The sequence below is a fragment of the Pelobates fuscus genome, chromosome 4 (genome assembly GCF_036172605.1).
Source record: "Pelobates fuscus isolate aPelFus1 chromosome 4, aPelFus1.pri, whole genome shotgun sequence".
Classification (NCBI taxonomy): domain Eukaryota; kingdom Metazoa; phylum Chordata; class Amphibia; order Anura; family Pelobatidae; genus Pelobates; species Pelobates fuscus.
This window is the reverse complement of record NC_086320.1, coordinates 332,128,667-332,142,012: the sequence shown is the minus strand read 5'-3', so window position 1 is coordinate 332,142,012 and position 13,346 is coordinate 332,128,667. Positions and strand designations below refer to the sequence as shown.

The window sequence follows — 13,346 nt, the reverse complement described above, 5'->3', positions numbered from 1 at the left end:
AACATTTTTATAAATGATCTTGAAGACAGCATTGAAAGTCATGTTTCAGTGTTTGCAGATGACACAAAACTTTGTAAAATAATACAATGTGAGCAAGATATTACTTTGCTGCAGAAGGATTTAGATAGACTGGAGGACTGGGCACTCAAATGGCAGATGAAATTTAATGTTGAAAAATGCAAAGTTATGCACTTCGGCATAAAGAATACACAAGCAACGTATACCCTTAATGGAAGTGAATTAGGGATAACAACACACGAAAAGGACTTGGGAATTGTTATAGACAACAAACTATGCAACAATGTGCAATGTCAATCAGCAGTGGCCAAGGCCAGTAAGGTATTGTCATGCATGAAAAAGGGCATTCATTCTCGGGACGAGAATATCATTTTGCCTCTCTATAAATCACTGGTAAGACCACATATTGAATATGCTGTGCAATTTTGGGCACCTGTTCTAAAGAAGGATATCATGGCACTAGAAAAAGTGCAGAGGCGGGCTACAAAATTAATAAAAGGAATGGAACATATCAACTATGAAGAAAGGTTAACAAATTTAAACCTATTTAGTTTAGAAAAATGTCGCCTGAGAGGGGATATGATAACATTATACAAATATATTCGGGGCCAATACAAACCATTGTGTGGAAATCTATTCACAAACCGGACTTTACATAGGACACGAGGCCATGCGTTTAGACTGGAAGAAAGAAGATTTCGTCTAAGGCAAAGGAAAGGTTTTTTTTACTAATTCTCTGCCTGAAGAAGTGGTTTTATCAGAGTCCATACAGATGTTCAAACAGCTACTAGATGCATACTTGCAAAGACAGAATATTCAAGGATATAATCTTTCAATGTAGGGTAATAACTGCTTGATTCAAGGATAAATCTGACTGCCATTCTGGGGTCAAGAAGGAATTTTTTGTCCTAGCTTGTTGCATAATTGTGCTTCAAACTGGGTTTTTTTTTTTTTGCCTTTTGGATCAACAGCAAAAAACAAATGTGAGGAAGGCTGAACTTGATGGACGCAAGTCTCTTTTCAGCTATCTAACTATGTAACTATGTAAGGTACGAAGGTACGGATATTTACTAATCTGCCCCCACCTCCACAGTCCCTCCAAACATACAGAACACACACACATACAGCACCCACACACAAACAGCACCTACAGAAATACAGCACCCTCACACAAACAGCACACACACAGCACCCACACACATACAGTACACATACAGCACCCACACACAGCACGCTCACACACACAGTACACTAACCACACTCTCACAAACACACAACACCCTCACACACAGCACACTAACAGCACCCTCACAAATACACGACACCCACACACATCACACAAACAGCACCATCACACACACATCACACAAACAGCACCCTCACACACACAGCACACTAACAGGACCCTAACAAACACACACACCCTCACACCCAAACAGCACCCTCACAAACACCCTCACCCACATAGCACACTACCAGCACCCTCACACACATATCTCACTAACAGCACCCTCACACATACACACACGCAGCAGCACCCTTACACACAGCACACTAACAGCACACACAGCAGTGTGTGTGTGTGTGTGTGTGTGTGTATATATATATATATATATATATATATACACACACATACACATGCGTCGTGTGTTTGTGCTTTAGGGTGCACACCCTAATGCAATAGGCTGCGCACGCCTATGATTACAGCTAACCCTACCGCTCCCAAGTCTCCCGAAGCACATGAAACATCGTATACATCTGGCAGGGAGGCCGAGGAGCCCATGGAGACTGGACGGGTTACATTCCGTCAGTCATCTCAAGAAAGGGCGAGAAGGAGGGCTGCATTGGACATTTTATATCATTTTGTCCCATTCGACCATCTATGCCTCAGGTTCTCCGTCTGGGTACTACTCTTGCATATCCTATGAGACCTGTCTGCCAACATGTTGCCTGTCCTTGCTTGACCACTCTGACCAATCCTCAGCCTTCTGCAGTTGTTGCTCCAGAGGTCGTGCAGGAATCTGTTACTAAAAAACCTGAGATCTCTATTTCTACTAAAGATTCTGCTTCTAAGAAGGCGAGCACCACAACCACTACAAGTCCTGTCGAGGAACCCTTCTGGCTGTACCTACGCCTCTAATGGGACTCTAGTCCGGAAGGAGGACTTGCAAGTATTTGAAAAGGCCCTACAAGCTATGACCTCCTCTCCTGCTAGTACCACCAAATCCAAGAAGTCCAAAAAGTAACCTTCTGGACCGTATATCGCTTTCCTCTTCTCGCTAATAGCACTCAAGACAATTGGTCTGAATTATTACCATGGGCCGAATTTGCTAGGAACAATGCTGACCATGACTCCTCTGGCCATAGTCCATTTTTTGTTAATGGCCGGCATCCTACTGTCCTACCGGCTGTTTTTTCTGACACGGCTATTCCTGCTTTGGATGATCGTCTGGCTTCCATACGTGATACCTGGGTTAAAGTTCAATCTGCTCTGGGTACTGCTGCTGACCGTTTCAAGCATTTTGCTGATACACGTCGAGGTGCCAACCCTGTTTACCTAGTGGGTGAGAGGGTTTGGTTATCTTCTCGTATCATCAGGCTCAAAGTCCCTAGCATGAAATTTGCTCCTAGGTTCCTTGGACCTTTTCATGTCCTTTGTAGGATCAATCCTGTTGCATACTCTCTGGCCCTTCCAGCCTCCTTGAAAATTCCTAATACCTTTCATGTGTCCTTGCTCAAACCTCTTGTTTGCAATAAATATACTGTCTCAAGTGTCCCTCCTCCTCCCTTAGTTGTTTCTGGACAGGAAGAGTATGAGGTCACCTCCATAATTGATTCCAGGTTTTCTTGGGGCACTTTACAGTACTTGGTGGATTGGAAAGGATATGGACCAGCCGATCGTTCTTGGGTTCCGGCATCTGATATACATGCTGGTGGCAAGATTTGCTATTTTCACGCCAAATTTCCTCTCAAGCCTGGTCCTGCCCGCCCGGTGGGCATTCTTCAGGAGGGGGGTAATGTCACGTTTTCATCCGCTTATAAAAATGTGGTTAATGACATTTACTGTCCACACAGGAAAAGTTGTGTCGAGCAGCAACCAAATCCACAGAAGGGTTAATGCTGAGCAGCAATAATGCAAATGGAAACCTGGTAACTACCTTTGGGGTCAAAGGCTGGTTACAGCCTATCAGACCTAGAGGAGGGGTATTTAGGCCCAGTTCTCATCCTGCCCAGTGCCCTGTCGTGGTTTCCCTTGTGGTTGTCCAAGAGTGCGTTATTGATTCTGGTATTCTGGTTATTTGACTTTGGCATTGTTTTTTACTTCCCTGTTTTCTGGCATCCCTGACTTCTGGCTTTTCCTTAATGTTGTGTCTCTTTCTGTTTCCCTTGACCTCGGCTATTCCTGACTATTCTTTGGTACGTTAGTCGGGTCATTCTAAGGTCCGGTATACGTTACCTATCAGTCCTCTGTGTTACACAATTCTACGTGCTGGATCATTCTGTAATCCTGACAACATGGAGGGGCTGAATGGGGGCAAATGAGACACATGGAGATGCTGGGGGGGAATGAGACACATGAAGGGGCTGCGGGTAAGAAATTAGACATATGGATGGGCTGGGAGGATGGGAATGAGACACATGAAGGGAGAAATAAGACACATGAAGTGACTGGGTGGGGAATGAGAAACATGGAGGGGCTGGATGTGGGATGAGACACATGGAGGTGTTGAGGGGGAAGTAAGACACATGGACGAGAGGAGCTAGGGGAATGAGACACATGGAGGGGATAGGGAGGACACATGGATGGACTGTGGGAGAGGGAATGAGACGTCTGGGGAGGGTAATGAGGCTCATGGGTGGGGGGGATTATGGCAATTATTTCACCAGGGCCCAGTGATTTCTAGTCATGCCTCTGGTAATAATCTTTGCGTTTGGTAGTGTGTGTGTGTGTGTCTGCAAAAGCATATTTCTGTGAATGTGGTAATGTGTATCTGTTAGTGTGTATTTGTGTATATGTATGTAAATTGTTTAAAAATGTATGTATAATGTGTATATATGTTCTTTGTGTTTATATCTGGAGGCACGTATGACAGTGTCTGTGATTGAGGCTCTGCAAAAAAGGTTGTAAGGGGTCCCTGCAATTTCTGATGGCAGCCTCAAGGGTGTAGCCAGTGGGATTGGCCCAAGCAGGAGACCATGAATGATCTGAAAGGCAACGTTCCATTGTTAGCCCCAAGTCCATTATAATATTGAGAAATAACACTGTAAATTATGTAATTTGTAACATTGCTTCTTTAATGCGCAAATTCAGATTTAATAAACTGGACAATCCAAGCACTAAATACATGTTAATGTACTGGATGTGATGCATAGACCCTGAATCTGCAAAAATAAACATTGCCACTTATGTTAATGACTGTTTCATTATTAATCTAGCACAGACATATTGTGCAATGCAGGATATATTGAATTTAGGAAATGAAAACTCACTACGCCAAGCTTTTTAAGTATTTTGTAATACACCACTTTCTCGACGGTTATAAAAAAAATATATATCAGATTTTCACTATATGAATGTCTGCTTCAGTTTGAAATGAATTTGTTAGAACTGTAGTAAGGTAATATTCACATTTTCTTTTTTTTTTTTTTTTTAGTAATGCTCAAAGCATGTGCAAATTCTGTGCCTCACCATAGAAATGGGTGTAAATGTTGCAGTTTTATAAAGCAAACATCACTCTAAAAATAGAATGAATGCAATTCATTGTGAGTTATAAACTGGTTGACATGGAATGGACTGAAGATACTGTATATTACTGCAGACACACCTCCCTCCCTAACACTCCCCTTTCCTGCTCAAAACCATAAAAGCCCTGCTTAGTCTTTGCAAGTTGTGCTTCTAATCTGAACACAGCTTGTAGTGAATCTGCAGGAAAATATTATCCACACAAAGAAGGCAGCAATGGTTCTTTACCACAAAGAGTTTGCCGATGCTGGCAAGAAAACTGGACTTCAGATCTGGAGAATTGAGAAGATGGACTTGGCACCTGTGCCAGAAAATCTGCATGGCAACTTCTATGTAGGAGATGCATACATTGTGCTGAACACCATAATTAAAAATAACAACTCCTTCTACGATCTCCACTACTGGCTGGGTAACTATGTATTTCTTTTGCTTGCTGTGAGTGGCGTGTGGATGACTGAGATATGTTTATAGTAGCAAAGTAAAACTCCCAGAATCCTTAGCAAGCATACAGTTGTCAAAAGCTGCTTGGAGACACATATGGAATTCAGAAAGCTTGTACTTAATTCTTCTATCTTATTATTATTATAGTGTGTGTGTGTGTGTGTATTTCATTTGTTTCAGTAGAACAGTAAAATCTCAGTATAACAAATGAAAAAAGCAGCTTAAATTAAAAAAAATAATAATATTACTGCTAGCTATAAATCTGCACCTTTAAAGTACCCAAACCCAAAAAACAAACACTCAGTAAAAACACAAAATGAAAAAGGTGTGCTGTGTCTTTAAAACAAAAATATATATATATATATATTTCACAGTGATAACTCTCAAAGTGCAAATGTGTAATCTCCTTGTTAAGTGCACTCTCAAAGTGCATATGTGCAATGTCCTCATAATGTGCACTTTCACATACAAGATCACCAACTCAGTGAAAAATAGCACTTATGGTGTAAGCAGTACACCTTCATTTCTCTTAGTATGTTAGGACGTCACCTACACAGATGTTACTTACAACAGAAAGGCGTGGTGATTACTTGCATTACTTTCTTTTTTTAAAGACATGTCAACACTCGTGAAACAAACATTGTTTTTAAGTACAGACACTACAACATTGTATAATTTATATTTACTTTGTAAAGGAAAAAAATATCTGCTGTTCAGACATTTCTCACAGAACTGATGACAGTATGTCTGCATAGTACAAAAATAAAATAAACTTTGGTCATGTTATATTTTATAGCCATGTTTTCTCGATTCGACCTGACAGACGTTAGAATCATTACTGATTTCAAGTTTAAGGTACAATGAAAAACATTCATTTTTTATACTCGGTGGAAGTTAGGTAACATTAAAAAACAACTGCAACTGCAGTATGACTAAGTCACTGGACATCACATTCATGGATCTTTGTAAATAACAGAGTCTAACGGGTGCCAAACTCAAAGCAGACTTAGGGACTTATCTTGAGTCTGGAAACACGCCAAATTTAATTCTAAAAACGGAATGTGGTTTTATTAAGTTAAAAATCTGGAAGGGTTAGATATGATTGTGAGATATCTTTTTAACTGCAAATCGACAATTTCGTTTTATAAAGTATTTTGCTATATATATAAAATATGTTCTATATTTGTAATACATTCCTGGCACAGACTTATTTTATTTCAAAATATGGTTTCTTTTATGTATAGTGTATTGTAGAGAGTTCAGAAGAAAAATGCAGAAGTTTAAAATGTGGTCCAATCTGCCAAGCTAGAAAAAGCTTAGAACCTTTTTTCATACTTGAGATGTTGGCCCGAATTTTGCAGCTTTCTTGTAATGATGATGATAGTTCGGTGTTTAGTAAATATGCCCCATTAGGTCGGATGTATAAATGAAAAGATCAATGAAATGCCTACCAAAGGCATAGGATACAATGACATTGTGCTGTAAAAGAATGTCTGTAGACTAGAGTTCCCCCCAATTCACTATTTATATCACATACACAAATAATTTAAAGGAACACTATAGGGTCAGGAACACAACCATGTATTCCTGACCCTATAGTGCTAAACCCACCATTTAGGTGGCTTGCCCCTCCCCCCTTAGCCCCACCTTAAAAGTTTAAAACTCACCTTATTTCCAGCCCCGCACGGGTCCGCCGGCGCTGGTTCCGCCCCTTTGTGACAATATCAAAATGGCCGTTTTTTTTTTTTTTTTTATATTTTGAACTAACTTTTTAATTTCACCACCCATTCTCAATGCTAACTATCTCGGAATGTTGTGCTACTGGTAGTTATCTGGTAAAATGCTTAACATATTTTGTCTGTATGCAATTTCCTCATTCTATTTGTGGTTATTAAAAAAAATATATTATTAAATGTCCCAGCTTGAAGAAATTTCCTCAAATAACCACAATACAAATAACCTTATAGTAATGTTTGTCATTGCAAAAAGTTAAATAAAACATGCATTTCATTTGCACGAACTGTGTAGTTATATTGAGTACAATACGAATGTATTTAGTCACATGCCATTTTATATGACCATTCTGTAGATGAATAACTTTATTCACTTCAAATACTTCCCATTCAACTTTGTGGCAGTAATTGAAACAAGTAAAACCAGTTTATCAAATGTCTTCAACGTAATTGTTTAATTTGCTAATAGAGTTAATAGGTATGTGTAAATTGGGAGAATGCTATGTGAATTTAAAATGATTTTTAAATTTTAGGCCAAAATTAAAAAAAATGTACATTCAATTATATTTTCAGTTCAGGGTATGTTCGTGTAAAATGTGAAAGTTCAGTTTGAAATTTGATAAGACTACTTAAAATCACCTATCTCAGCAAACAAAGATGCTGTTCCACCATATGGCCGTTTCATGTCAAGCCCACCACTACTTCACAGTACCCCAATATCGGTGGGTCATTCGCTAATTCCAATGTGGGAGACAAGTCAAAGAGTGATAGTGCTAAATGAGTCAAATGCCTCATTTCCACTGTGCGGTTTGGTTCCGGTCGGTACAGTTCGGAAGGGTTAGAATGGTCCAGCCTATTCAGGTGAGCGTTTCCACTGCAAGTCGGACTGCCAGGGGCATGCAGGGTTTAGACCAAATGCCTAGGGTGTCATTTGTTGTGAGCATTGACGTTTTCCGGTCCGCCAATCAATGGATTGTATAGTGTGATCCCAGTAGCTCCGCCCTAACCGCACCGTACCATTTCCTATGGACCTACATCTGAAGGGGGCCCAGGAATGGTGTGGTTTGGTTCGGTTGTATGGGCCACTTTCATAATGGAAACACTCAAAATAGCGTACCAGACCGACCCGAACCGTACCGCTCAGTGGAAACGGGGCAAAAGTGTACTTAAGTAATCTGCCCTAAGAGTATTGTGAACATATATAATGCATAACTAAGGTGACAAAAAAAGACACTACAAAAGAATGCAGTATCAAAACTAAACAATTAAAGTGCTTTGACACACATACAATGCATATCATATACGTATTTGCTCTATATCAAATGAAAATCATAATTAAATTGACATTACTATTCAGAACCTCCTCAAAGCTATACTTTACTGTGGTTACCTCCAAAGGGGCATATATATTGTATATATTTTTATCTCTACGGCAGCACCATTGCTGAGAATGCATGTTCCGGGTTTTCCCCCCAATTTCCTTTTTTTCTGAATTACGGTATATGAAATATGAAAGTTGACATGAGTTCACTTTTATTTTAGTCTAACAGATTTAATTATAATGCTTATCAGTAATTTATGTATAGATGAAATGCTCGGGTAGTGCTATACTAGGAGTAAAATTATTTCTGTAAGAAAATGTGTAAAAATATATACCAGCCATATTTCAACTAGAATGAAAAATCTGTTTTGTGGTCCCCCTGAGAATTTAATGCTCTTTAGAAGAAAACTGGTTCCTCTTAAACTCTTAAAAGGAGCCATTTCCCCTCATGAATATTTTAGTTACGCATTCATCAATACCAAAATAAAGCTGTGTACTTTAGCATTGTCAAACTCTGGGCTTTTAAGCATCACAACTGTCTCAGGGACCACTTCACCTATTGTTGTTTAATTTATCTTTAGGAGGTTGGCAATTATAATGTAGCATAACAGGGCCTTCTGTGATGTATGGCTATCCATGGTTAAACTATACAGCCCCCTATAGCATTTTAATTGTAATTTAATTTGTGTAATTAATAAGATTTGGAGAGGGAACATGCAAATGTCTACCCCACCCTCATCCAAGGGCAGCAGGTGGGGTCTATGTTATACTAAGGGAGGACAGTTAGCATGTATATTGGCACTGGTTCTGTATAGTGTATATACTAGAAGCCACACACTTAACCCTGGCAAGGTGTTTTTATCCATCTGTCTCTACATGCTTGCTCTGCGATCGGGCAAATATGTCAACGCTTTTAAATAGAGGTCAGATTTTTTAAATGTGGGTCCGTATTTTCAGTATTTAGATCCGGATGTCAGCAGTTTGGTCACGTTTGGAAAGCCTGATATCTGGACAAAATTCAGGCACACTCGAAAACAGTATTGGGCAATACGAACATTGTTAAACAGTGTAAACAATGTTTGGGTTTTAAGATCTTAATGCCCCGGATGGATCTGGATTATTTTTGCAAATCTGGACATGGGGCATTCAGACATTAGTAAATAAACTCTAGTGTGTAAACTGGGGATAAACATATATTTAAGTAATCTCAAGTCATTTTGAATGAGTTTTATTTTTTAAAATTATCTTCTGACATAATCCAGCTGCCTTTTTTTCTTATTTATTATACTGTGTAATAAATTCTGAAATACAAGCATGTGATGCATGAAATAAATTAATTAGCAGGAACTAGATCAGTTGACGTACCTGCACTTCCTGCTCTGTTAGAACCATACAAAAGTGTTTCATGCTAGGTTCTTTTTTTTTTTTAGATTATGAGATACTTCCTATTTTCTAAATGTTATATGGGCTAGTAGAGATTATTTTAGATGCACCAAAAAACTGATTTCAAATAGGCAAACAGCAATGGAAAAACACAAGAAAAATATGTTTGCATCCAAAAATGCAGAAATAAAACATAATAAAGCGATTTTGATATTGGAAAGACTGTGTGTACAGCCACAACAGATGGTAAAGGATGATATAAAAGAGTCACCTAGGTGGGGGCGGGGCCTGACCGCCGACGGGATCAGACGTGTTTCGTCTGAGCTCCCGCTCCGGGGCCCGAGCAACGGGGCTAATCGGCTACATTGGGGGCTCAGCTGATCCCCAGCCACTGGGGAACGCGGTGATACCGCTCCAGACCTCACCCGGCACCGACGGCACTCCGGCAAGGACCCAGAGCTAGCTGGAGCTTGAGCCGGGATGAGACAGCCGCTCTCCCGGGTCTCTGTCCGGCGTCACACTCCCCCCCCCCCTCTGGACCGGGGGGGTTATCCCGGTCTGCAAGGGCACCAAGTCACATCAAGCTGGGCCTACAACAACTGTCCGGGAGTGAAATAATTACCAGGCAACATTCCTAAGATGGCCGCCGCACACCAGCCATGTGCGCTCACTCAGCACCATCAGACCACCAAGACCATGCAGGCGGACTACACAAGACAAAGGTACAGTCCAGGGGCATCAAGCAGGGAGAAATGGGAGGAATACAGAGCGGGAACAAACCGGAAACAATCTTCCCTACCAGCCCAGACCTGCGCCACCGTAATAACCGTCACAAGCCACCGAAGCTGCACAGGAAGATGCCACTGCACCACTGGGGCACAAGAGGCACTTACCAAGTACCGGAGTGGGCTGACACCCCAGACAAAGAACTCAGAGACTGCACCTCATAATACCTGTGGCATCAGCCTTATTTTGGGATAACCCTACGACACATGCCTGTCAAACATGCTTTATGACATGCTTAAATAACCTTGTTAACGTGACGCCTGTTCCTGGACTCCACGACAAGCGTTGGACCTGCAAAATCAGTGGACTACGCCCGAAATTACGCATTGACGGCTGAGTGCACCATACCCACTGCATTTTATCCCACTTTTCCATCTCACCCTCCACTAAAATGAATAATAGACACTGTATAGCGTATATTTCCAGGAGGAGTGTGGGGGGAATGTGTGCTAGCCATCTAAGTAACCTAGAACAAGTAGTGCCATAGCATACACGGAAGCCATCTTGTGATAAGGCCGCACTTAAAGGGACACTCCAGGCACCCAGACCACTTCGGCTCATTGGAGTGGTCTGGGTGCCAACTCCCACTACCCTTAACCCTGCAAGTGTAATTATTGCAGTTTTTTTTAAACTGCAATAATTACCTTGCAGGGTTAAGTCCTCCCCTAGTGGCTGTCTATTAGACAGCCACTAGAGGGACTTCCTGCTTCATAGCACAGGTTTTCTGTGCTAGAGCGTCGCTGGACGTCCTCACGCTGTGTGAGGACCTCCAGCGTCGCTCTATTCCCCATAGGGAAGCATTGAAATTCATTTTCAATGCTTTCCTATGGGGTGCGCTAATGCGCATGCGCGGCATTGCCGCGCATGCGCATTAGGTCTCCTCGGCCGGCGGGCGAGATCAGTCTCGCCCACCGGCCGACGTAAGTAGAAGGAGGAGCGGCGGGGGAGGAGGAAGCAGCGACATGGGACCTGTCGCTGCCCCTGGTAAGTCACTGAAGGGGTTTTCACCCCTTCAGCAACTGGGGATTGGGGGGTGGGAGGGAGAGGGACCCTCCAGTGCCAGGAAAACGGATCGTTTTCCTGGCACTGGAGTTTCCCTTTAATGCCTGTGAAGCGTGCCATTATCCGGTTGTTCCTCCTTACTTGTATAAGCGCTCTAGCTAAGCAACTGATTCTATATAAGCAATTGTACACACGTTTTAGTTTTCCATAGCACAGTCAGGAAATGTTTAGATACTAAAGCGATGTCACTCAATTTAAATATAACTTTTAAGCTACAGTTACTAATTGACAAAGCAACTTATTATGACAATAGTAGTTACCTAGCTTGTACCTAGCCTGTATTACTAATTTAAAAAATTGTGCGCTTAATCTAAATGCTGTACAACAGTGAACGACTACGTGTTTTTAAACTGTTTGCAATTGTTGTTGTGGCATGGTTGACATGCGACTTATTTCATGCACAGTAAAAATAAAGAATAAAAAAAAAAAAAAAAAGAGTCACCTAGGTGCCAGAAGAATTTGTTTACCCAACAAATACGGCTCCTTTTTACCACGTGTTCTAAATATATATGGTTACGTCTTGCATATACAGTATAAAAATGTTATAGTGAGACGAGAGTTTCTTGTACATATTTTTTTTAAGGAGAATACTATGCATATACTTGTATTAAAATAATAATTCAAAACAAAATTTAGCTCATTAAGTCCCACGTATCTTTATTTTTGATGCAGCTACTTTTCTTATATTCAGCAAGCTGTTTGTGTGCTGCTTAGTAAATAGAATTCCTTGCAATGACAAGGTGTGTTTTTTTTTTATCTACTTTCCCTCTGGCTGTTAGTGACATTCACATTTGTTTCATGGGAGGTAATACCTCTGTAAAGACACACTCTAAGCAGTAGCAACTAGTGCCTTACAGTAACAACCCAGTTTAACAGCAAACTGTTTAGGAATGATTTGACATAAACTGGGACTCTTACCCAACTACCTCTTTGGTCGCATTGTTAACTTAGATTTAGCACATCCATTCTAGAAATGTCACTTTTGTCAAGCCTTGATGGCGTTAACTGGCTGTGTGTGCTTGGCTCAGATACCGAAGCACCCTCAACCAATCTCCACCATTCATTGATGATTTTACATTATCAATGTGGTGGCCATCCACCATTCCTAAATAGTTTTACATTAAGCCAGGAAGGGGGCCAGACTTCTAGATAACATAACCACTACAGCTCATTTTTGCTTAACATGTAATATTAAAGGACCAGTATAGTCACCCAGACCAATTCAGCTCAATTAAGTGGCCTGGGTGCCTAGTCCCCCAGGTTTTAACCCTTCAGATGTAAACATGTAAAGATGTAAAAGATGTTTACATTGCAGGGTTAATACAGCCTCTAGTGGCTGTCTTCCTGACAGCCGCTAGAGGCACTTCCGCGACGCTGAATGCGAAAATCGCATTGAGCACGCAGAACGTCCATAGGAAAGCATTGAGTAATGCTTTCCAATGGGCGGATTGAATGCGCGCGCGGCTCTTACCGCGCATGCGCATTCGGCTCCACTCGGGAGCTGACGTCATATGGGGAGGAGGTCACCCCTTCAGCCCAGCGGGTGGGGGGCCCTGAGGGTGGGGGGGACCTAAGTACCATATAGTGACAGTTAAACAAGTTTCTCAAACATGCTTACTCATCACCTGCAATAAATACTCATGTCATTTTGATTACCTTAGCATATTATTTTAATGACATACGGCAGGGGTCCTCAAACTCCGGCCCCCTAGATGTTGCTAAACTACAACTGCCATGATTCTTTGAATTACATAGATAGCCAGAGAATCATGGGAGTTGTAGTTCAGCAACATCTCGGGGGCCTGAGTTTGAGGAGCCCTGATATATACGGTAACATATCCTTTTAGTAGATCATTTG

At 41.3% G+C, this 13,346-nt stretch overlaps 1 protein-coding gene across 1 annotated transcript in view; it reads left to right on the top strand.

Moving 5' to 3' along the window:
• Positions 1 to 4,882: 4,882 nt before the first annotated feature.
• Positions 4,883 to 13,346, top strand: part of SCIN (scinderin) — a 97,561-nt gene continuing 89,097 nt past the window's right edge. Inside the window, exon 1 of the mRNA XM_063452415.1 lies at positions 4,883 to 5,171. Within this exon, the coding sequence (XP_063308485.1) occupies positions 4,979 to 5,171 (193 nt within the window). The 5' untranslated portion in view covers positions 4,883 to 4,978. The remainder of the gene's footprint in view (positions 5,172 to 13,346) is intronic.